Source organism: Manihot esculenta, chromosome 10, assembly GCF_001659605.2.
Source record: "Manihot esculenta cultivar AM560-2 chromosome 10, M.esculenta_v8, whole genome shotgun sequence".
NCBI classification, from domain to species: domain Eukaryota; kingdom Viridiplantae; phylum Streptophyta; class Magnoliopsida; order Malpighiales; family Euphorbiaceae; genus Manihot; species Manihot esculenta.
The window spans coordinates 2,506,104-2,530,431 of NC_035170.2; the positions used below are offsets into that span (position 1 = coordinate 2,506,104).

The 24,328-nt window shown below is 32.3% G+C and overlaps 3 protein-coding genes across 5 annotated transcripts; all 3 read left to right on the forward strand.

Annotated features, from left to right (window-relative positions):
* Positions 1 to 3,798: 3,798 nt before the first annotated feature.
* Positions 3,799 to 8,404, forward strand: LOC110623876 (protein YIPF1 homolog). 2 transcript variants are annotated; one of them, XM_021768891.2, is made up of 7 exons: positions 3,799 to 4,001; positions 4,127 to 4,246; positions 4,977 to 5,016; positions 5,121 to 5,210; positions 6,446 to 6,611; positions 7,478 to 7,751; positions 7,841 to 8,404. In XM_021768891.2, the coding sequence occupies exons 2-7, from the start codon at positions 4,193 to 4,195 to the stop codon at positions 8,030 to 8,032; spliced, it is 816 nt and encodes a 271-aa protein (XP_021624583.1). In that variant the 5' UTR covers positions 3,799 to 4,001; positions 4,127 to 4,192; the 3' UTR covers positions 8,033 to 8,404. The 2 variants fall into 2 exon arrangements, with proteins under 2 accessions (XP_021624583.1, XP_021624582.1); XM_021768890.2 differs by having other exon boundaries at positions 3,800 to 4,001; positions 4,124 to 4,246.
* An 875-nt stretch (positions 8,405 to 9,279) lies between these two features.
* LOC110625066 (delta-1-pyrroline-5-carboxylate synthase) lies at positions 9,280 to 17,986 on the forward strand. Of its 2 annotated transcripts, XM_021770574.2 has the most exons (21): positions 9,281 to 9,677; positions 10,277 to 10,348; positions 10,429 to 10,532; positions 10,797 to 10,899; positions 11,063 to 11,224; positions 11,958 to 12,235; positions 12,627 to 12,777; positions 12,917 to 13,081; positions 13,313 to 13,390; positions 13,859 to 13,948; positions 14,480 to 14,566; positions 14,689 to 14,775; positions 14,905 to 15,001; positions 15,093 to 15,196; positions 15,363 to 15,438; positions 16,067 to 16,217; positions 16,340 to 16,408; positions 16,636 to 16,702; positions 16,787 to 16,857; positions 17,249 to 17,406; positions 17,700 to 17,986. In XM_021770574.2, exons 1-20 carry the CDS (start codon positions 9,615 to 9,617, stop codon positions 17,391 to 17,393), a joined length of 2,220 nt encoding a protein of 739 aa, XP_021626266.1. In that variant the 5' UTR covers positions 9,281 to 9,614; the 3' UTR covers positions 17,394 to 17,406; positions 17,700 to 17,986. The 2 variants fall into 2 exon arrangements, with proteins under 2 accessions (XP_043816544.1, XP_021626266.1); XM_043960609.1 differs by lacking the exon at positions 17,700 to 17,986 and having other exon boundaries at positions 9,280 to 9,677; positions 17,249 to 17,595.
* A 661-nt stretch (positions 17,987 to 18,647) lies between these two features.
* Positions 18,648 to 22,635, forward strand: LOC110624466 (CASP-like protein 5B2). Its single transcript, XM_021769631.2, has 3 exons — positions 18,648 to 19,165; positions 20,707 to 20,839; positions 22,210 to 22,635. Exons 1-3 carry the CDS (start codon positions 19,035 to 19,037, stop codon positions 22,408 to 22,410), a joined length of 465 nt encoding a protein of 154 aa, XP_021625323.1. The 5' UTR covers positions 18,648 to 19,034; the 3' UTR covers positions 22,411 to 22,635.
* The last annotated feature ends 1,693 nt before the right edge of the window (positions 22,636 to 24,328 follow it).

The following is a 24,328-nucleotide window of genomic DNA, read 5'->3' on the forward strand; positions in this document are numbered from 1 at the left end:
CTCAATTTTCCATTTCAAAAAGCATATTAGAGAGAAAGGTATAATTTTTATGTTCCGTTAATTTTAATTTTTATTGTTTAAGAAAGGGAAAAGTTTATGAAATTATGTAAAGATTTTAAACAGAAAAATTATTTCTTGACCTATTAATTTAATGGTTTTAAAAATAAAACTTTTTGAATATTTTTAAAAATTTCCAAGAACTATATTTCAACCTTTTAGCCTAATTTAAGAAAAATAAAATTTTATTTATATCTGAATTACCAAAAAAAAAATATTTATATGAGTTTCAATTTTCTAATTCACTCTCATCAATAAATAAAAAGAATTGTTCCGAATAGAATTTCTTAAATTATCTTAATAATATAATTTTAAAGTCATAGTTAAATTAAAAATTTTTATATATGAAAAGTGTATGATATTGTGAAACTGGTGAGGTTTTTTTTTGTGATTTACAGTATTTTTTTTTAAAATTTAATAAAATTTATAAGTAATTATTCATTAAACTTTCAATAACAAATTTATTTTTAAATTTATTTTTTATTTCAAATAGTTTTTTCATTAAAAAAATATAAATTACTGTTAATTAATTATAGATAAGAGATTTTATATTTTTTAACGATGAAAATACTCTTTTAAATGTTAATATTATTTTTATAATAGACGTTATTTTATATATTATTTTAATAATAAAAAATTAAAAAATTATTATTTTAATTTGCATTGAAAAGACAAGTAATGACTTTGAGAATTTTGAGTGATATCATTAGTTAAATGGTAGTGGAAAAAATGTCACAGAAGTTATGCGTATAGAATGGTATAAAAGATGGAGAAGAATAGAGTTTGAGTCATAATTTCATACTAGAAATTAAGGCCGTCCATTTGGTCAGTTCGATTTTGAATTAAATTAAACTGAAAAAATTAAAAATTGAATTGTAAAAATATTAAAAATTAAAAAAATCGATTATAAAAATATAACTGAATCGAATCGAACTAATAAAATTCAGTTCGGTTCGGTTCGATTTAAATTAAAATTTATAATTTTTTTTAATTTTCTGCTTTTAATTTCAATATAATTATTTAATAAATATTTCACATAAATTTACTAATAAATATTGTCTCAATACATAATGATAATCTTTAAAAAATCCATAAAAACTCATGCAAAATTTAAAAATATATATAAAATCAGTATTTTACATAATAAAATTATATATAAAATTGATTTTTCGGTTTTTCGATTATTTAATACTTTTAAACCGAACCGATTCGAAAATCGAATAAGTTAAAAAATACTAACCAAACCGAACCCAATATTTTAATTAACCAAACCATTAAACTGAAATTGATCGATTCGATTCGATTTTTCAATTCAAACCGATTTATGCTCTCCTCTACTAGAAATTGACTGAAATGTCTAATAATCAACGTACAATAAGTCAAAAACGTGTTTGATTTTATATACACCTAAGAATTTGAGTGATATCATTAGTTAACATGAGTTTCTTACCATTCTTTTTCTCCTTTTTCTTTTTTCATGAAATTTCTAACATGTTAGGTAGATGAAGAATTAGTGAGCAGATGCAAAATGAAGATACAGATAGGACATGAATGCAGTGGAAAACCTAGCATTATATTTCTTTTTCTTTTTCTTTTTCTTTTTTTAAATATTGTCTTTTTAATATGTATACAAAATTAAAATAAGCAAAAATTATAAAACTGATAGAGTATTTTTTTTGTTTTACTGATCTCCGATCACATTCAATTAATTAATTGATTTTTTTAAAAAAATTAAACTCTCTTTTATGTTAGCATGGTACACTAGAAATTATTCATCGGCACTACTTAAACTTTTACATATATATAATATATATAGAGGGAGGAGAATTAATAAAATAATCTCAATTTCAATTATTATATAATTAAAATAATTATTTCAATTTATTTAAAAATTATTTAAAATAAGAGAATTAATAAAAAGAATAATTAAATAAAATTCATGCAAAATCTTAATTTCAATTAGGAGGATAATGTGAATATATATTATCAATGACCTCTCACAGGAGTTTATGAAATCTTTAGCAAGTCTCTTTGTGAATATATATTAATTTTTATGTTTACTTTTAATTCCATAATTAATAATAAATTTAGTATATTATCTTTAAGACATTGTATGTTATAAGATATTTACGCAATACGAATTAAATAACTTGATGTATTATAGTATATAGTGAATATATAAACATGAAAATGTGAGATAAAATTTGAAAAAAAATTAATAATATTTAATTTATTAATATTCTTATTTTAATTAATTTAGTTTTAAGTGTATCTAAATAAATTTGAAATATTTCAGATTCTATTCCTCAATTTTTCATTTTAAAAATCATATTTCAAATATAACTATTTTTTGAAAATGTGAGATAAAATTTTTTGAATATTTTTAAAAATTTCCAATAACTATATTTCAACCTTTTAGCCAAAAATAAAATTTTATTTATATCTGAATTACCAAAAAAAATATTTATATCAATTTTAATTTCCTAATTCACTCTCATCAATAAATCAAAAGAATTGTTCCGAATAGAATTTCTTAAATTATCTTAATAATATAATTTTAAAGTCATAGTTAAATTAAAAATCTTTACATATGAAAAGTGTATGATATTGTGAAACCGGTGAGGTTTTTTTGGTGATTTAGAGTAATTTTTTTGAAATTTAATAAAATTTATAAGTAATTATTCATTAAACTTTCAATAATAAATTAATTTTTAAATTAATTTTTTTATCTAAAATAGTTTTTTCATTGCAAAAATATAAATTACTGTTAATTAATTATTGATAAGAGATTGTACATTTTTTAACGATGAAAATACTCTTTTGAATGTTAATATTATTTTTATAATAGACCGTTATTTTATATATTATTTTAATAATAAAAAATAAAAAATTATTATTTTAATTTTTAAAAATCGATGATTTTATGAATTTTATTCATTATTTTTCTCATTTATTGTTATAATAAATAATTTTATTTTTAAAATATAAATTTAATATTTTGTAAATATAAAAATTACAGATTTATAAATTAATGATTAATTTTATAGTTAATTAAAAATTAATTTTTATATTTAAAAATCCGTCTAAATTAATTTTTATAAATATAAAATTTTTTATACTTAATTAAAATTAAAAATTAATTTTTATACTCACATATTATAGTCAGAGTATGTTTAAATTGATTTTTATAAGTATAGAAATTTTTATAATTATAGAAAATTGATTTTTATATTTTAAATATTAAATTTATTTATAACGATAATAAAAAAAATAATGGACACTAATTTTTGAAAATTAAAATAATAATTTCTCAATTTTTTAATATTAAAATAATAAATAAAAATAATTTTTTATTAAAAAAGAAAATATTAACCTCTTAAAAAAGTATTTTAGTTATTAAAAAATTTAAATTTTATAATCAATGGTCAATTAATAGTAATTTATATTTTTATTAATGAAATAATTATTTTATTAAATAAAAATTAAATTTAAAAATTAATTTATTATTAAAAATTTAATGAGAGATTATTTAGTAAATTTTATTAAAATTTAGAGATATTACTGTAAATTATTATTATTATTTTTGGTCTTTTTAAAAGGGCTAGAGGGTGAGAAAACAAGTCGAGTTAGTAATGTACGGGTCCAAGTTATGGTGTTGGGTTCGGATCAAAACCTGCCCAAATTGTGGACAGAAAGCCCAAAATGAAGCCCATGTATAACTTATCCTTACTCCTCAGCCGTGCAACGCCTGAGCTGAAAGGTGAAAGTTGAAACATAAGAAGGTTTGATGAGAGACGACCAGCAAAACGACAAAGTTATTGACGTTTTAATTGGCGCGTGGAAGCCCACTCCCTTCGTAAAAGTTGAGCTTGTACACCAGTCTCTCCTTCCTCGGCCAGTCCTCTCTCGTCTTCTGGTTCAGTTTGCTTCCAAACTACGAAAAGGTAAATGTTTTTTTTTCTCATTTTTCCAAACCCTAAATTTCGAATCTGCTGTTACAATTCTTAATTTCCCTCTATTTTCATTGACTTTTAATATGCAATGTCTCTCTAAAATCTGAAAAAAGAAGGAAAAAAAGGAAAAAAGAAAAGCTGCTTTCTCCCTATTCTCAGTGCTGGATCCTTTGACTACATCCATGGAGGAGTCTCACAGCAACCTCCCTACTAGCCATTTACTGGGCTCTGTTCCTGTAAGCACTGGCTTTTTAGCATTGATTATGATCGATTGTTCATGTTTCGATGTTATTTTTTTTTTTGGTGGTTATACATTCTTTGTTTGGCATTTTGGGTTTTTTTTTTTGTTTGTCGAAGCATTTTGGGGTTTAATTTTGAAGTACAGGTTTCGTAATCAATTGCATAATCTACATTGATAAAGTTTTGATTTGTTTGGAGAAGTCTGTGCTTTTTGGTTTTTGAAGAAATAGGAGTTTAAATATGACCGAGTTCAATAGTAACGCTATGCTTAAATATGGAATTTTGTGGGTTAAGTAAAAGCTTTTTTTTTTTTTAAAAAAAAAAAAAGGATAAATTCATATTTATTTATGTTGATTTAAGTGAAGTGCGTGAAGCTTGTTGATGCAAAATAGATTTGGGTAAAGATAGTTCAATTAGAGCTTTTTTAAAAGCATAATTTCATTTTTATTTATATTGATCTAAGTGAAGTGCATGTAGCTTGTTGATGCAAAATAGATTGGGGTATTTGTCTTTTTCTTTTTTCCTGTTAATCTTGTTTTATAGATAATTTGATTTGTGGTTTTTTAAATGGATAATTTCATTTTTATTTATATTGATTCAAGTGAAGTGCATTAAGCTTGTTGATGCAAAATAGATTGGGGTATTTGTCTTCCCCCCCTCCCCCCTTTTAGTATTGTTTTGCAGGTAATCTGATTAGTCTCTTTCTTTTTCCTCCTTGCCTTATAGGCAGTGGTCATTGAAGAAAAAAGTACCACCACCTATGAAGGTATAATTCATTCTCATAAAAATGTTTGGCTAATGATCATATTGAACCTGTATCCAAAAGCTAGTATTTTGAAAAGAAAAAATTGTTTGTGAATTTGTATGCAGTCCCCGAGGCAAATATGCAGACATTCCCTCCAAATAATAATAGAGGAGGAGGTAGCAGCCGTGGTTATCAAACTCTTGGAAATCCACCTGGTATGGTTGTTAAATATTTAATTTCCATGGTTTTGAGTGTCCTATTCTGGTTTATTGATCTTGGCTTATGTTCTTTTTATCCTAAGCATTTCTTGCTATTATTGAATTCTTGTCTTGGTCATATATGTTGTTAGGTTTATGCAAATTGGTTCTCAAACAATGTGCAAAAGATTACTTGTATGCTATGCAGAATTTGTACATGCATATATGCATGTTCACATTCCTTTGCGTGTAAGGGCAATTGCTTTGCTTGGAAATGTGAGATTTAATAGGCTAATAACATCATTTTGGTGAAATCCATGAAAACTGAAACTGCTGAGGATTCTCCCATTACAGTTGGTTTTACTTAGTATTAATATGTGTTCATAGGTATTCTGGCTATAAATGAGAAAGGACAATTTTAATATTTTCCCCTTCTCAATATGTAAGATTTACATCATCATCAAAAGATATAAATCCTAGGTTTATAATCTGTTTCAGATACCCCAATTTGGTGATTGAAAATACCTAATAGGTTCGGGGTATATACTGATATTATATGTGTGTCTACTAGATGTAAGTTGATAAGACCACAAATGTTGCATTATGTGGATGGTTTTAAGAGAATACTTGAATTGGTGAGTTTGCAGGGCATATATTATATGTGTGTCTACTAGATGTAAGTTGATAAGATCACAAATGTTGCATTATGTGGATGGTTAAACGAGAATACTTGAATTGGTGAGTTTGCAGTAGTGATGTTGAGGCTTAGAAATATAGAGGTTGTATTATAGTGGAGATACTAATTTCTCAAGTGGGACATAGGAATAGGATGTTTTTGACAAAGTTTGAGGCTGGGAAATGCATTTTTAACTGGAAAAAAATAAGGTTGCTGTATAATTTATTCTTCCTTTAAAATTAATCCCAAAGGAAACAATAAGAAAAGAAAAAGTAAAGTAGAGATATTACTGAATAGGAAGTTTCAGCAAGGTATCTTTTATTTCATAAATCCAGATCTATGATATACCTTGTCTTGTTTAATTATTTATTTGTAGATATTCAATGAAGTAGGTATTAGTGCATGTATGGAGGAATGCGTATTCATTTTTACCGAGAATTTGACTAGCATAGTGAGGGGCTTTGAAGGAGAATGAAAATGCATAATCTTTTATCATTTTTTGATGCGGTACAGTTTCACACAAGTCATTTTCATGTTACTAATTCTTGCTCCTATTTTACATCTCATTCTTTTGCAGAAGGATTTGAGCAACAATCACCAAACAATTGGAAAGGGGTGTTCAGTGTGTCATCATACACACAGTATTTCAATGTGGATACAGACATTGTCATAAACAGAATGATGAGCTCTTTTTATCCTGTTGGTGGGGATTTTTTCAGCAAGATTGATGCGAACCCTGACCTGTGAGTTTGCTTTTTCCCTGTTCTGTTTGCCTCCAGTATCTTGAGATTGACAAGTTTTCATATATTAGAAAATCAATTTTTTTCCCAAGATATTTCCTTGTACTTTGGTACTTTAATGCAAAACTTCATGAACTATTGTTGAGAGAAGGGAGGGTAGGGAGGGGAAAGGATAAGTTTATAATTTGGGAGGAGGATTTGTGGGCATTGTATCAGAAGCATATACACATTACTCAACAATGCTCTCACATAGAAGTGCATTGCTTCATTTTTCCATTAACTTGAGAGCTTGAAAAATAATTATTTGAAATTTGAAATCTATATCTGATCCGGAAATTTAACATGAAAATTTATTATTTTCTTTTAATCATTATTATCTGAGGCATATGGAAGTTGCCATAACACAAATGATGAAAGAAAAGTCAGAAAAGAAGAAATAGTGAGGTGGCACTGGCCAGCTACATGTGCTTTATTTGTGAGTTTGATTAGTAGATTCTGCTTTCCTCTCTCTTTATCTCTTTTTCCTAAAGGCCCCACTCTACCTTTCCCCTTTTAGTTGCAGCCATAAAAGCTGTATGTCATCAAATGTTAGACCTCTAGATTCCAGGTTTTGGTTTCTGTACTAAGAAGTGAATCTTTCTAGGTGCCTTTCCTTTTCTTGCACTTTACAAATTTGCAAGTGACTTTGTTCTACCCCATGGATGAACGAAAATCGAGAATTGGATTCATCAGTAGAATAGGGAAAAAGCAGTGCATCTAAGTAGTTGGATTTGTTGATAGTCTAATCAATTTGAAGACAACACAGAATGTGACATATTTCACCTGAACGTTCAGCGGGCTAATTGATGATAATTTTTATCTTGTGTTAGATATGGACATATCTGGATTTCAACTACATTGGTCTTTGCGCTAGCTTCTCTTGGAAATTGTGCCACCTACCTCATGCAGAAACGGACAGACAGCAATGCTTCTTGGAGCTTTGATGTTGGATATGTAAATGTAGCAGCATTTGCAATCTATGGATATGCTGTTGTTGTTCCATTGGCATTTTACTTCTTGCTTCAGTATCTGGGAACAACTGCTAGCCTCATACGATTTTGGTGTATGTGGGGTTATTCTCTCTTCATTTTCATTCTGAGCTCTGTAAGTCTGTGCCTCACTGCTTTCTGTCATCTTTTTTTATTTTTCCTGAAGAACTTATCATCTCATTCATACTGTATGGATATTTTCAGTTTCTGCTGGTTATTCCAGTTGAGATACTCCGCTGGATCATTATACTAGCTGCTGGGATTGACTCAGCATGCTTTGTTGCTGTGAACCTCAAATCTTGTGTCGAGGGGAGCGATCTCACAATGGTGGTGTTTGCGGCCTTCTTTTTGCAACTAGCTCTGGCAATCTTCATCAAAGCCTGGTTCTTTCCCTGAGCCTTTACTCTTACCACGTGTATCTGAAACTTAATACTAGCCTGAGTAATTTTTATGGGCAACGAGAATCCTCCATATTATGTTAAAACTCCGAATTGCTCTGCAGTTAGCAAAGAGACGTATACTGGGAAGGGAAAAAAGAACTGAGTTGTTATTTTCATGCGTGATAATTATGAGTTTTTTCTTTTTCTTTTCTTTTCTTTTTTTCCTGCAGCCTTTATTTGTTACCAGACTAAACCCTTTTCTGTCAGCTTGAATTTTTCTTAACTTCTTATATGGTGTAATGTAAATATACAAAAACAAAAGAACTGGAATGATGTTTCAATTTGTTAATTTTTTTTAAGAACAATTTTCTGGTGATTTGTCTGTGCAGCTAAGTGTCTCTCCTCTCCATTGAAGGTATTATCAACAGAGACGCCAGTGTTTTGCGGTGTTTTATTTGTACATACCATCGACTGAAGGACCCGGTTTGGAATTTGAAATGTTACATTACTGGAAATGATATTTAAATTTCACTAGTATAACATCCACTATGAAAGAACCCACCATGGGAGAAACCCAACAGAGCATACTTGAGTCTGATTAAAAATCCAGGACCATCAATACTGATTGAGAATTTAAAAACTGATTGCTCTGCGGGAACCCACTTCATTTGACACTTGATCTATTCTAAACACTTGTTCGTCTACCAAATTTTACAAGAGATATTGTTTTCAAAGTAATATCGTGGGCAAGTCATTTGTATACTTAATTTATAAGTACTTCCAAAACATAATCAATTGTTTCTTTTAATTACTAGTTTCTAAGTCAATAGTCAAAAGATAAGCCGAAACTACCAAATTTGAAGAATCCATCGAGTCTCATACCACTAGCTTGAGAGGTGTCGCCAATGAACCTAACGCTCAAGTATGTGTCACAATAATGGCTAGACAATTTAAAAGTCGCTTTTGGAAATGACGATCACTTAATTCATGTTGAAACTTTATTCATACAGATCATTTTCGTAATCAAATACAAACAAACAAATCATCAATAGGGTGATTATCTATACGCATCAAACTTCTACTTGATTTGATACAGATGGATACATGATCTTTGGAATCGAAGCCTACGGTTCAGGCATTTACACAAACATTTACGTGCATCACACATGCAACCCGAACTCCACAGTTCTCTCTCGCTGACCGCTGCCATAGGAATAAAAAAACCCACGGCACCTAGGTGTCCGAGGGTTACAGGCTGCTCATGGCTGCAAACTGCCTCCGAGAGGCCCCCACTTGAAAATATTAATCCCACATAGATTGCTACCATCTCGATTAAAAAAATATCCTAAGGTGGACACCTATCTATAACCCAAAGCAAAGAAGACGACACACGACTTCACGTTCTTTGTCGTTTTGTTGGTCTACTTGACTATAAACATCCCATTCTCTTCTCTCAGGAGCTCTTCACCTCATCACCTGTTACCCCTTTTTCAACCTGTTTCTTTCTGGATCGATTCTCGCGCTCCCGTGTCGCCTCGTATTCACAGTCGAGGTCATTCGGCTTTTTCTCTTACATTTTCTCATAGCCTCTTTCCACAATGAATGGTTGCGTGGATCGGTCTCGCCCTTTTTTCAAAGACGTTAAGCGTCTCGTAATCAAGGTCCCTCTCTCTATACGTATATGTATATGTATATATATATCCATCGATCTTCATTTTCTTGTCTTTGCGTAAAATATGTGGGTAATTGAGGATATTTGTTTTGCGTATATTGGAATTAAGAAATGATGTTACTTGGAGGAAGTTGGCTACATTTTTTAAGACTGCATGTCATCTCAGTGTTCCACTTTCCTTTCTTGTTCCTACAGCTCTCCCTAAGCGAGCGAGATGTTTCTTTCATTTATTTATTTACCTTAATTGGCATGATTCATTTTGCAAAGAAAATAATTCAAACGAATTTTTGGAAAATCATGCAAGATTTGTAACTTCTTTTAAATTGGAAAAAATTTAAATTAAAAAGAAGTGAATTCTTTCATTCCAAACAAGAGCATTCTTAGAAATGAAATCAATTGAATGGATTCTTGCAAAAAAAATTTATTCCAAATGGAGGGTTATTGAAATGGGCTTTACTGGGATATTGGAATGTGAACTTCTTTCGGTGTTGTATCATTGGAAATTTTGTAATTGAATCAAATTATAAGGAAATGCGGATTGTGAATTTTCAAGGTATATTTAAGGAGTTTGTGCTTTGGTTATTGAAGGTTGGGACTGCTGTTGTGACTAGAAGTGATGGAAGATTGGCGCTTGGGAAACTAGGAGCTCTTTGTGAGCAGGTCAGGTTAATTGGCTTTTGCTTATGAGTGCACTCTGATTATTCCTTAAATGGCTAATATGGTGACCCTTTTAATTGCAGATTAAAGAGTTGAACTCTGAAGGTTATGAAGTTATTTTGGTGTCATCAGGTGCTGTTGGCATTGGTCGCCAGAGGCTCAGATACCGGAAATTAGTCAATAGCAGGTTCTTTTTTTCTGCCTCCCTTTTCTTTAATTGAACATGGTGTTTGTATGTCAGTTTGTTTAGTCATTGTTGGTATGATTGTTGTTCCATTTTATTGTTTTATGGTTAAAATTGGAGATTTTGTTTGGGGAGGAGGGGGGATTCTCAATATATTGTTTAGAAAATATTGTCCTGAGTACAGATTAAAAGATGATTTCTTTGTTACTTTTATTTTAAACTAGTTGAACTGGATATATGCTTAAAAACATTTTGTGTTAATTGCAGCTTTGCTGACCTCCAAAAACCACAAAATGAAATAGATGGGAAGGCATGCGCAGCTGTTGGACAAAACAGTCTGATGGCTCTTTATGATACGTTGTTTAGTCAGGTGGCTTTCAATATTTGTTTTTTTAGCTGTTTCCCCCAAGCATATACACATTTAATTGTCTACCATTTATAAGTTTTTTTTTTTCGTGATCTAAATAAGCATTTCCTTCTCCATTTATCCTGTTTATTTTGAATTTTAAGTCTATACCATTTGTTTGGTGCAGCTGGATGTCACATCAGCACAGCTTCTTGTGACAGATAATGATTTTAGGGATAAAGAGTTCAGGAAGCAACTTAATGACACTGTGAAATCACTGCTAGCTCTGAGGGTTATCCCTATATTTAATGAAAATGATGCTGTTAGTACTAGGAGAGCTCCATATGAGGTATGTGCCGTATGTAACTGACCTTTCTAACTTTGTTCTTTATCCTCTCCCTCTTCAGGATTTATATTTTCCAGTGTTCATATGTGCCCGTGGAATTATATAATTTTGCTGCACCATTTCATTGTATAATCCAATATGCAATTCTCATATATATTAATGAAAGTTAAGAAATTTTGATTATGAATTGGATCAAAAGTTAAGAAATTTTGATTATGAATTGGATCAAACTCTATGAGACTTTAATTCTGCATGATAGATTCAAGGTTCTATGAGATTTTTCTTTGAGCTAAATCATGTTTAAGTGGTAGTAGTGTGAAAAATCTAGACATGAGTTGATAATGTGCTGTTATCTATTTTGATTTGATCCTTCTTCTTCTTCCTTTTCTGTTTTTTTTTTTTTTTTATGCCTTTTATGATTCACAGTCCACACTTGGTGAACTTGTGCATGAAGATTAGTTGTGCTGGGAAGAAATGTATCTCTGATTTTGGCTTCCTTTCTTTTTCCCCCTTCCTCTCTTCCATAACTATAATCGTTCACTTCCGTTTTATCAAGGCGATTCATGATTTTCACTCCCATTTATTCAAGCATGTTTATTTGTTCTCTGCCCATCAAAATGTTAAGCACATATTTCTCCCTGCCCTTGATTTTGTTTTAAGTCACCATGTTTGTATCTTTTTACTCACATATAAGGCATTAATGTTAACTTGATTCTGATCATGGGATTTCATGCAGGATTCTTCTGGTATTTTTTGGGATAATGACAGTTTATCAGCCTTGTTAGCTTTAGAGCTAAAAGCTGACCTTCTCATCCTGTTGAGTGATGTAGAGGGTCTTTATAGTGGCCCTCCTAGTGATCCACGCTCAAAGCTGATTCATACATACATTAAGGAAATACATCAGGGAGAAATTACATTTGGTGACAAGTCTAGGGTGGGAAGAGGGGGCATGACAGCCAAAGTAAAAGCTGCCGTGAATGCAGCTTATGCTGGTGTCCCTGTTGTTATAACCAGGTACACTTCTATTCTGTATTGTCATACATGGTTCGAGGTAAAGGAATTTAAAGTTAATGAGATCATAATTCCCCCCCTTTATTCAAACATATGAACTACAGTATCATCTGATTGCAACTAAAAGATGTCCTGCCACTAGTATGAAACATAAGCTTCATTGTCAGTGACAATTTCTTGAGCCACCTGTCTTTTCTTGAGCCATTTAACTTATTACGCTGCTACATATTTTTGCTCATAACCATGTTTGGTGGGTCTCCCAATAGGTGAAAGGGGAAGTTTATGGCTTTTAATATGTTAAATCCAACTGTTTTCAGTTCTGTGCACATTGATACTGGCTTGAGCTAGTTATTTCCTAGGCATGCAATGACTTTTTTTATTATCTTTTTCAAAGTGGGTATGCTCCTGAGAACATAATTAAAGTCCTTCAAGGAGAGTGTGTTGGAACCCTCTTTCATCAAGATGCACATTCGTGGTCCCCGGTTAAACACTTTGGTGCGCGTGAGATGGCAGCTGCTGCAAGGGAGAGTTCCAGACAGCTTCAGGTAAGAACAATAGATGCCTGATGTACGGATATACAATGTTTTATGCTGTTGCAGCTTTTGTTTCTCTGCAATTTAGGTACTCTTATTGCTTCTTAATTTTTAGCATACAAAGCATAACATTAGTAGTCTCGCTATGCAGGCATTGTCTTCACAAGATAGGAGAAAAATTTTGCTGAATATAGCTGAAGCCTTAGAAGCCAATGAAAAACTGATCAGCATTGAAAATGAAGCTGATATTACTGCTGCACAACTGGCTGGACTGGAAAAATCCTTGATATCTCGGCTGGCTTTAAAGCCTGGAAAGGCAAGCCAGTGCTAGACACAGTTTTTCATATTGAGTGATTATTTTTATGATTATTATTTTTCTTTTACTTGTCATTGGCACTTATTACTTCTGATTTCTTTCCAAGTTTATTTGTTTCCAAATTAATTTGTTGCTATTTTACCGAATGATCCATTTATTCATTTATTTTGTCTTTGTTTTATAAACCATTATTTCATTTTCTTTTTCAAATAACATCTGTTACCATGACAGATTCAAAGTCTTGCAAATTCAATTCGTGTGCTTGCAAACATGGAAGATCCAATTGGTCATGTCTTGAAAAGAACTGAGGTAACCACTTGTATCCTTTTGGTTCATGATTTTAAGGATATCCATTCAGGCGTCAGTTCTTTGGACCCACAGAGGCACTGACAGGGCCGGGGTGCCATGGGCCCCCTAGCTTTGTGGGAAAATATAGTACACATAATTTTATGGGGAAAAAATCATATACATTTATAAATACATGCTAAATTTTAGTTCGGCCTCCCTTAATTTTTGGTTCTGGCTCCGTCATTGCCCGAGGTAAGGGGAAAAGGGCATTTGAGTTTTATCTATAAATGGTAATTTATGATTTTTGAAAGTAAAAGTGCCATAAACTAGGCTAGGCGTCAAAGTGAAGAACTTATGAGCAGTTCACAATTGGGAAATACTCCTATTAAGTGAAATTCTGGACAAGATCCTTAAGCTTTCTACAGTACCATGATTTCCAATTCTGTTGCTTATTGATTTAGGATTATCTAATGAATCTTTTGTTTTCAGCTTGCTGATGGACTCCTATTAGAGAAGACATCATCTCCTTTAGGCGTTCTTCTGATTATTTTTGAGTCTCGACCAGATGCACTGGTGCAGGTAGATAAGAATGCATTTTTAGCATAATTTTCATTAGCTAATAGGGCATGTCAATGAGAAGAGAACTTACATGTTCTATTGTGATGCAATTGTTTGCACTCTGTTGTATGTCTTGGCCATGGGATGAGGACATGATAAAGTGGCATTCTAATATTCATATCTTATAGTCATTGCTCATTTTAAACATCTTCATTACCCTTGTAATTCTCCTTTCTGAATGCGTGGTTGTGTGTGAGTTGGCAGGCGATATTGTGGATTTTAGAATCTGGTTGCATGCTGTTAGTATGTTGTTGACCTAAATAATAAATAGAATCAGTGTATTCTTTAAAAATGTATAAAAAAATTCAGAACATATATTAGCATATTAATTCTCTTAATACTTACAAATTAAAGACTATTTTTTTCTCTTATTGAACAATTGAAGTCTTGATAACTAATAGTTTCTAAAGAACTTGTTGTTTGTAAATGTTTTGACTATAAGTTCCATGTTATGATTTTCTGCTTCTTGTAAACTTCTTATGGTTTCAATAGATATCTTCCTTGGCAATTAGAAGTGGGAATGGTCTCCTTTTGAAAGGAGGGAAGGAGGCCAAGCGATCAAATGAAATCTTGCACAAGGTTTGGTGCTTCGGCGAAAATTATTTCTGGAAAATTTTTTTAACTGTATTTTCATTTGGCAAAAGTCTGAAATCTGATGAAACCATGTCTAATATTTTATTTTTTCTCCATCAAATTTACAGGTTATCACTTCTGCCATCCCAGAAACTGTTGGTGGAAGACTTATTGGACTGGTGACATCAAGAGAGGAAATCCCGGATCTGCTTAAGGTGGGAATTATTCTAAAGCCAACTAAATAACAGACCATGTGGACTTTGAGCATTGGCACTTAAAAACTAAAATTGGAGGTCTTTCTGTTTTTTTTTTTTATTTTTTATACTCTTTTCTTTATACATCAGCTTGATGATGTGATTGATCTTGTGATCCCAAGAGGCAGCAATAAACTCGTTTCTCAAATCAAAGCATCAACTAAAATTCCTGTTCTGGGTCATGCTGGTGAGATGGATAATTTTTGGAATATTTTATATTCATTATAATGCTTGATCAATACTGGATCTCATAGTAAAGCTGTATTTTTGTTACCTAGATGGAATTTGTCATGTGTTTGTTGATAAGTCTGCCAATATGGAAATGGCTAGGCGCATTATTTTGGATGCAAAAGTAGATTATCCAGCAGCCTGCAATGCAATGGTAATTTGTTATCCATCATTTTTTTGAAAAAAAAAATATATTTATTATGATTTTAATGCTGATAACGTCCATTACTTTTATGTGTGCTTCTAAATTCACATTCGTGAATTCTTTTTGCTTGTTCATGACTAGGCACATTTTTTTGGTGTTCTTTTACTATACACAGGAAACACTACTTGTGCACAAGGATTTAGTGCAGACTGGTGGCCTTAATGAACTGACAGTTGATCTTCGCACTGAAGGTAGGGATTTTCCTTATGAGCAGCATCATTGTGGTTATGTTATTCTCAGAGCGTCCAATTTTACACTCTTCCATCAGTATATATCTTCAAAAACACCTTAGAAACAATGCATGTGAGCTTGAGCCTCCATGACCGTCCAGTGATCAATTTATTGTGCTTAACATGCACACTGGTGCACCTTTTTTATACTTTTCATAAAACTCGCCTTCAAAATTGAAATAATTATAAATAATTGTTGAGTAAGACGGTTCTTTAGACTTAAAAAACATTTTGGAAATAAAGGTGCGCATTTAGATTTTTTATTGTCCTTTTCAACACTTCAATTTGTGAAATCTGGATAACTGCATTAAAGTCTTTATAAGTCATCTTTTGTTTCTATTTCTTTGTATACAATGGCACAATCAAAGGCTTATGGTCCTTAAAATGGGAGAATTTCAGTGGATTCTATTCAATGTTATGCTTTTGAACTTTTCCAATTCTCTATTTGATATCCACCAATAAAAGAATTATTTTTCAGGTATGAGATGCATTGGATTTTTGGATGTGGCTCAAACTTTCAACATTCTAAATAATTTACATATATATCAATCTTATTCAAAGCCCTGAGAAGCCAACTCATATTTTTCAGGTGTTAATTTGTATGGGGGACCAAGAGCAAGCAAGGAGCTAAACCTTCCAGAAGCACATTCTTTTCATCATGAGTACAATTCTATGGCGTGCACCATCGAAATTGTCGATGATGTATATGCTGCCATTGAACATATACATCAACATGGAAGGTATGTTTCAAAAAATAACTCGTTGTCGTCATATCTCTTATTCTCAGACCATTTGTACATAAGTGCAACATATTACTGCAGAAGAATTATTTGGATTCAGATTCTTCTTACTCTTGTTGCAGTGCGCATACTGATTGTATTATAGCAGAAGATCATGACGTTGCAGAAGTTTTCCTACATCAGGTTGACAGGTAAAGATGCATCATTGCTATTGTGCTTAAGATTGGTCTCATGTTCTCGTTTCATCACCCTCATGCTCCTTTTTTTTTTTTCAAGTTATCTAAATTGCCAAATTTAACATGATATAGATTTTACTCTGTGTCTAATTGTCCAAAATTGTTTGTTCTATAATGTACTACCCATATTTTAGCCCTCTAAAATGAAACAGCGGTCATGTTCTTTGTATTTACATTTGCAGCGCTGCAGTTTTTCATAATGCAAGCACAAGATTCTGTGATGGAGCTCGATTTGGTTTAGGTGCAGAGGTAAAATAAATATTCACAATTGTTTTGGGAAATTATCTAATTCTTCAGGGTTCTCATAGTTGATTCACATTAATGACCAAGTAGGTCGGAATAAGTACAAGTAGAATTCATGCTCGTGGTCCTGTTGGAGTTGAAGGTTTGCTAACAACAAGATGGTATGTACCATATGCTTATGATATTCTTTTGTATTAGTTTTACGACAGGCCTTTGTTTCTTTGAGCATCACGTAAAGAACTCATTTCTACATCAATCATCACATAAATAACTCATTTCTACATCAATCTCATAGTTAAATATATACCATCCAGAGGAGCATGTTAAGGTTGTAAGATGTCAATTGTGCATAATGGGTATGACTTTTTATTGTCTCACTAGCATGTTGATCCCATGCGGTAGGTACGTAATTGGAGAAATCTATGTCAGGAACTTAGAGCAGGAGAAATCATGAATTAGTCAAAGCAATATGTTTTATTTGATGAAAACATGATTTTTTATGAGGTTCTTGTTCATTGTTCGACTTTACCATTCTTATGATTACACATGCAGGATCCTGAGAGGTAGCGGACAGGTAGTGGATGGCGATAAAGGGGTGGTATACACCCACAAGGACGTAACTTACAGTCAAGCAAATGGGTATACACAGCCCTCGCCGCAAAAAGAAGAAAATGGTGGAGACGTTGGCATTCACTGAAAATATGGATGACGTATTCCTTCTATTACTTTGTTTTAAAGTCTATCTCCCACCGTTGCTTCATCTTTATTAAAAAAATTATTATGTAATCTTTCCCTAGGCAGCAGTTTACATATCTGTTTTATTTCCTTCTTGACCTGATAATAATTAGAAAACTGCAGTTTATTAATAAAATTTGTGTCCTTGGCACAAAATTTTTTCATCTGGATGGTTATGCTTTGAGCAGCCATTTCTTTGAAATTCATCATATCCAGATTATCACATATGTTTGTTTCCTTATTTGTTCATTTTGTTTTCACGTGGCAGTACGAGGATGTGGATGAAAACAACAGTGAAGGGATAATGTGGCAGATGAAAGTCTGCAACTCTGGTAACTCGGGAAGTATAAGAAGAAGTTGAGAGAAAAAACAGACTATTTCCTAAGAATAATTTTTTTTTTTCTCTGATAATGAGAGTCTTCTCTTAGCTCCAAGATATTTCTAGTTTTGCCTAACTTTGGAAGCAGATGTCAACTTGCCATTCCGACTATGATGGTGAGATTGTAAATAAGCCGTCTCCTTTATTAAATGAATGGAATTCAAATTTCATTTTTAGATTCGGGATTTCTGAGTTAAATCTTTTATGAAAAAGTTACTATTCAGTCTAGTGGCATGACGAAATAAGTGAATTAATTTTTATATTTTTAAAAATATATTAAATAGTCCATATAATTTTGAAAACTCAACTAAAATGTCTCCAATTAAGTTTTAGTATTTTACTATACAAACTAAATACATGTCTTGCTTGCTCCCTATATTTAGTGCATTCAGATGATCTTTAGCTATTTAAAATATCTAGTTCTGGAGTTCAACGAAATTCCTCCACTGGGTTTTGTTTAGCAGTAGACAGAAAATAGATTTGTGTTTCTGTAAATTCTTTGATATCCTTCCATCGATCTGAAAGTTTATACCACAGTTATATATTCAATCAATTAAAATATATTAGTATTTATAAAGAATTATATAAATATATTCATAAAAGAAATTGGTCCCAAAAGGTTTATACTTCAGTAAAATTCTCAAGGTTCTTCAACCACCCCAGGAAAACTCGACTGTCTCTTGTGATCATATAACCATGGAACTACTGCTGGGCTTTGTTCCTTTCTCTTCAATCTTTCTCCCTTGGATATCACTACAACGCCCCCGTTTTGGAAGCCATTGCAAAACGCCAACGTTTAATGCTAAAGGATAAAACAAAAAGAAGAGAGAGAGAGAGAGGCCAATGCTGTAATGCATGTGAAGCAATTATCAGTGTTTTGCCTTTTCATAATAATTGTAAATAATATTAAAAAGCATGTGTGTCAGTTTTCAAGGATATAAGAAACATTCCTTAAGGAGAATTTAAGAAATCCTTAAGAATGAAACTCAAATCCAAATCTATGCATATCCCACTTCCATGTTAAAGCCCTTTTCATTCCTTCAACAGCAAAGAGGTTGGTGGAGGTGTTGCATTCATGGAATCTTGTAAAACGTCAATCTGAAAAGCAACCAATACCTTTAACAGAAAAATCCTTTCTTTTTCAGTCAATTGTTGGAGGGTGTCCTTTTTTTTTTGGGTTTTTTCAAGGGAGAGAAAGTTTCTTTCTTTCTTTTAGAGATAGAGATGAAGGAGTTGTTTGGGAGTCCAGGTAGAGTCAGTGGGCTGGGACTTAGAGTTGGGCAGTTTGCTTTTGCAGCTGCTTCAATTGGAGTTATGGTCTCTGCTCGTGGATTCTTTAACTCCACTGCTTTCTGGTAACTTCATTTTTATCCTTCATTATTATTATTATTATCATCTTTTTTTAGCACAAATTAGCTGTCCCTCTTCATTAATGATTTTGCTGTCTGCTCTGCACATTTTAGTTCGGAATTGATGCTTATTCATCTATTACTTGCTCGATTGATCATTTGATTAGTAAAATTATGTTATTGGTTCTCGTATTACTGTTGTGGATTTACTGAGAATTATCTATTAAAGCATTGCCGGAAAAAAGCATTGCGAGTTTAGAGTTGGTCTTCCCTTACCTCTGCAACTTCTTGTGCTAGTTTTTACCCTCTTTGAGAGCAATCTCATGTGGGAAATAGATTTTTGCCTGGTTAAGAATTAAGAATCCTCAAGATTGAAGTTATTTGTTTGATCAGCAGTTTTAAGCAGATAATGGCACTAAATTATATGGGTGAGGGAGCATAATAAGACTTTGCCTCCTGATGTTTAGTTTCCCCCATTTCTTGCTCTTACCCTATTTGGAATAAGCTCTCTGTTTTTGGTTGGAATACATGGAGGGATTCAGAGAGAAAATGAGGCAGGAAGTTACTGTGCTGTGCTTTGATTGCAGCAGTTAGTCCGTTGTCATCAATGCTTGCCTTTCTGGGATGTATTTGGCGTGATTTTAGCGTTGTTAATTCTGTCCTCATAGCTTGAAATGTTAGATAATAGGTCTATTCTCTTTTTGTTAATTGAAGGGTTTATTTGGCAATTATTTATTTGTACACAATAATGGGATCACATTATCACCGGTGGTTTGAGAGGTTATGTAAAACTATGAACTTACATATAAGGGACTGCAAGGAAATAAATCATGATGGTAACAAACCTTCAATTTTGATCATTTAAACAAAATGGAGCTGATAAGCTTTTATTAACAAAATATAGAAATGGTCATTTTGCCTGGTGCCTTCTTATCAATATAGAAGTTCCAAATTGTGAAAAGAGTGAAGAGTGGAGGCATTCACTGGCAGAAGCAACAGTAAATGATGGAGAGACAAAGAACGATAATGGTTCACATAAATATTAAACCAGCCTTTGATAATATATTTGCTCTGTTGAGCAATTCTTATCTCATGTCATGATTTTATGTGGGTGTATGCTAGCCTAGTAACCTAGTTGATATTTGATATTTGGAAGGCAGGATCTCTTATCTATTTTACTAAGGACCAAGCACAACCGTATTATTTGGTGGTATGGAGAAGGAATCATGGCCAAGAGTTAATGGACATCCATAAAACATTTTAGTTATTAGTAATTTTTTACTTATTTACATGGTCATGGGACTGCTTTTCATTTGAAAAAGCAATGTTTCATATTCATGGGCATGTAAGATTTTTGGATGCCATTTGAAGACAGAACTAGTTTGCATGACTGTCTAGATATGTGCATGGATTGTCAACATTGCAGTCTCTGCTTTTCGTGCGTGCTGATATATTTTTTTATGTTCTTCTGGTACATGTTCTTAACAGTGCATCATTTCTTCTATGTGGTGGTACTACAATTTTGACATAATGCATATTGAATTCAGCTATTTGATTGCGTCAATGGGGCTTCAAGTTCTTTGGAGTTTTGGCCTTGCATGCCTTGATCTTCATGCTTTGAGATCAAAGAGAAACCTGCAAAATCCTGTCTTAGTCAGCCTATTTGTTGTTGGTGATTGGGTAAATTTATTTCTTCTACTCTTTTGTTTATTCCATAACTTATACATACATATATATATATATATGGCCATACATTAATCACTGATAGGATGGAAGTGGAACAGCTGCTACAACAATTAAAGGAAAACTAACTTCAAATGTTTTAGCCAAATTGCATTATTGGGTGAATTGTTTCATGTGAACTTCAAGATCAAGACAACAATTTAAATAAAGCTAAAAATTGTGTATAAAAAAGCATAAAACTCTTGACTAAGAAGAAAGTAACACCAGTGCATTTTTCTTCTGTTATATATGCTGATTGCTGCTAGGATTCGATGTTCAGTGTTTACTGTGTATTGACCTATTGGGATTGCCTTATTGTGAGATGTGACACGGTGAGGCCATATTTGGATATATGAGTCCTATAGTTCTTCATTAATTTTTCTCTATCGTCCCTTAAAACTCCCTTTTCTTCCCTCAATTAGGTATTTTGTCATTGATCAGGATGGACCAGTGTCCAAACTTTTCTCACCTTATGTATTTCCTTAAAAGCTCTCTCTAATGTTGGCCCTAAACTTCAAATAACAAATCTTTGAAGATGAAAATGGATTGTTATTGCTCTATACATTTCTGAGGCTATTGGTTTCTTTACATAGTTGCGAGTATGAATGGTGGAAAATTAACACTATGCATAAATAAACAGTCCTGTCACTGCAATTTGTCAAGGGCTTGGCTCTTTACCAATGACCTTGCAACACGCATAACTAAGTCAAGCTAGCTAAGGGGAGAGGTTAGTTTCGCAGGAAAAGTAACTAAATGCAGCCAGGTCATTGGTAAAAGACCAAGCTGGCGACAAATTACATTGATTTTATCTGGCGGATTTGACCTTTTGTTTATTTTCTTTGCAGTGCAATAATGTTTAAGAATATAATTATCACGACAAGGAGAAGCCTTGACTTGCTTGCAAAATACTAAGTTTTTAATTGATTTCTGAGTAATGACATTTTCCCTTGTTCCCCTCTCATGTCCATAAGACCTGTACTTGTCCCTTCCTTTTCTTGTTCTGTTGCTCTCTTTCTCATGTCTTTCTTCCTTTTGAGAAAGAGAGGTTTTGGCCACTAGTAGCTATACAACGTCTTTTCAAAATTTCATAATTCATATGCAAGCTGTCTCCAATATTTTGTGACGAGTTATTGCAAGTTCTGTATTGTTGAACTGCACATTAGCACATCTATTTGCATTACTATGCTGTTGTAAAGCTAGATTTTAATTTAAACTATTGTTCAAAAAATTATCCAACGTTCTTTCTCTTCTGAGATTAATCATCTATTTAGTTATTCAATCTTCACATCATAAACTAAATGCTTTCATAATGATTGCTCATATTGCAGGTTACATCTATTCTATCACTTGCAGGTGCATGTGCATCAGCTGGAGTTACAGTTTTGTACACGAAAGACTTGCATTACTGCAAAGGACCACCATTTTTCCCATGCGGCAGGTTCCAAATCTCTATTGCTTTGGCATTTATCTCATGGTTCCTCCTTGCCATTTCTTCTCATGTCATGTTTTGGCTTTTGGCCAATGTATGAATCATTCAACATCAACCACAGTGCAATATTCTTCATTTTACCTTGTAAATATCGTTATATCCGGAACCCATCTGTTTTTCCTGGAAATGCCAGAATTTTCCCTTTTCAATAGCGAGTTACTTAGGCTGACCCATAAGATCGTTGCTATATTGTGTTGCAACCACTTGTTTTGTCGAACTGAAGATTGAGAAAAATTGAGAGAAGAAACATTGTTTTGCCGCTCCATTTGCTACTTCTGCATAGATGATTGAAAGCAAATTTTGTTTCTGATGAAAACACCGCTGTAATCAGTAAAACAAGCAGCCAAGTTTCTGAAACAGTCCATCCCTAGTTCCCCCTCCCTGTTACCTGAAACCCAAATTAATGATAAAGAAGCAAAGGGTAGATTTAGATTTAGAGACACAGGACACCTACTATTTACAGGAGCGTGAATGAATCAAACTATTTGATCGATTGTGCTTTAATGGTTTTCTAAACGAACTAAACTCAAACTCAATTTAGCTTAAACTTTACAAAATATGACTTGTTAAGATTCATAAGTTCAACTCATTTTTAAATTCATGAGTAGGTTCAATAAGTAGACTAAATTCAATGTCATAGTAGAAATGAGCTCAAGATTGGGGCTGCATAAATGTTCATAAGTCAAGTTTGAACCTTTCAAAACTCAACTTCACTAAACTGAATTACATTCCTTCTTGATTGTGGTGCCTCTACAATTATAGGCATAGAAGGCATGTAAGCTTTTGTGGTTTTTAATGGCAAATGTCACCATTAGATCATGATTCTTTTCAAACATCTGAAAGCAATAATTCAATTATTTTATTAGTTATAAACTTATAAAGACTCATATTTGCAATGCTACCTCCTAACTGTAGCATAATTTACATGGAAGACCCTCTAAATTATTGGAAAAAAATGAGGGACTAAAGAGAAATTGCTGATACTTGTGAGAACAAGTATTACGTTAGATTCCAAATGGATCTTTCAGACCATTCACAATCCACTACCTGCTAAATTGTCCAGTTATGCATTGTCAATATTTTTATTATTTTTATTATTTTGCTTAGCAAAAGGAAAATAAAAACTTCCAAGGAACATGTGTTTTCTACTTTGTAATTTGGACTTTTTATCAAATTATACCAAGAATTACATAATTTTTATTTGCCACGAGAAAGCTTATCAAATTGTCAGATTGCAACACTTTACCTTCCAATTGTACTTAACCCATTAAGAATTGCAATATGCTTTGATGCCATGATAGGTAGATCACATTATACGCCAAGGATTATTTTTTGAAGGGTCAACATTTCACTATTATTAACATTTAATAATTGAGATATGTGGTCATTATATATTAAGGTCTCGTTTAGTTAGGTATGTAATTTAACGTAGAGACTTCAAATTTTATAAAATATTAAAATTATATTTATTTAGTTAATTTTTTTCTTGACTTTTTTAAAAAATCAAAAACTTTTCTCCCACAACTAAAAAAACCTAACTGGGTTATTTCGATGAAAATTTCCTGCGTGTGGAAAATTTTCCATAACCCATGTATAATTAGGTTGATAGGCTGCGATTTCTCATAAATCTAGATGGCACCAAAGGTCAACACAGCAATCAATTTGGGACCCTTGTGTGTACCTTCTCCATATACAGGTTCTGTGTCTAATGATGATTTATGTCCACGTCCCCATTTTGTAATAATCTCTGATTCATTTGAAAGATAACCACTTTAACACACTGCTCCCCTTTTAGGCCCACCCTGTTGTCTACATCTTGGAAGTACAGGTACTTATCCTCGGCTTTAATGTCATCACCCACCAAATACAGCAAAGGTCTGAGACAGACTCTGGAAATGGACCAATGGTCTTGCATACATCCTTAAAGATACAACTAAAAAACTCCCCTTATCCTTTGC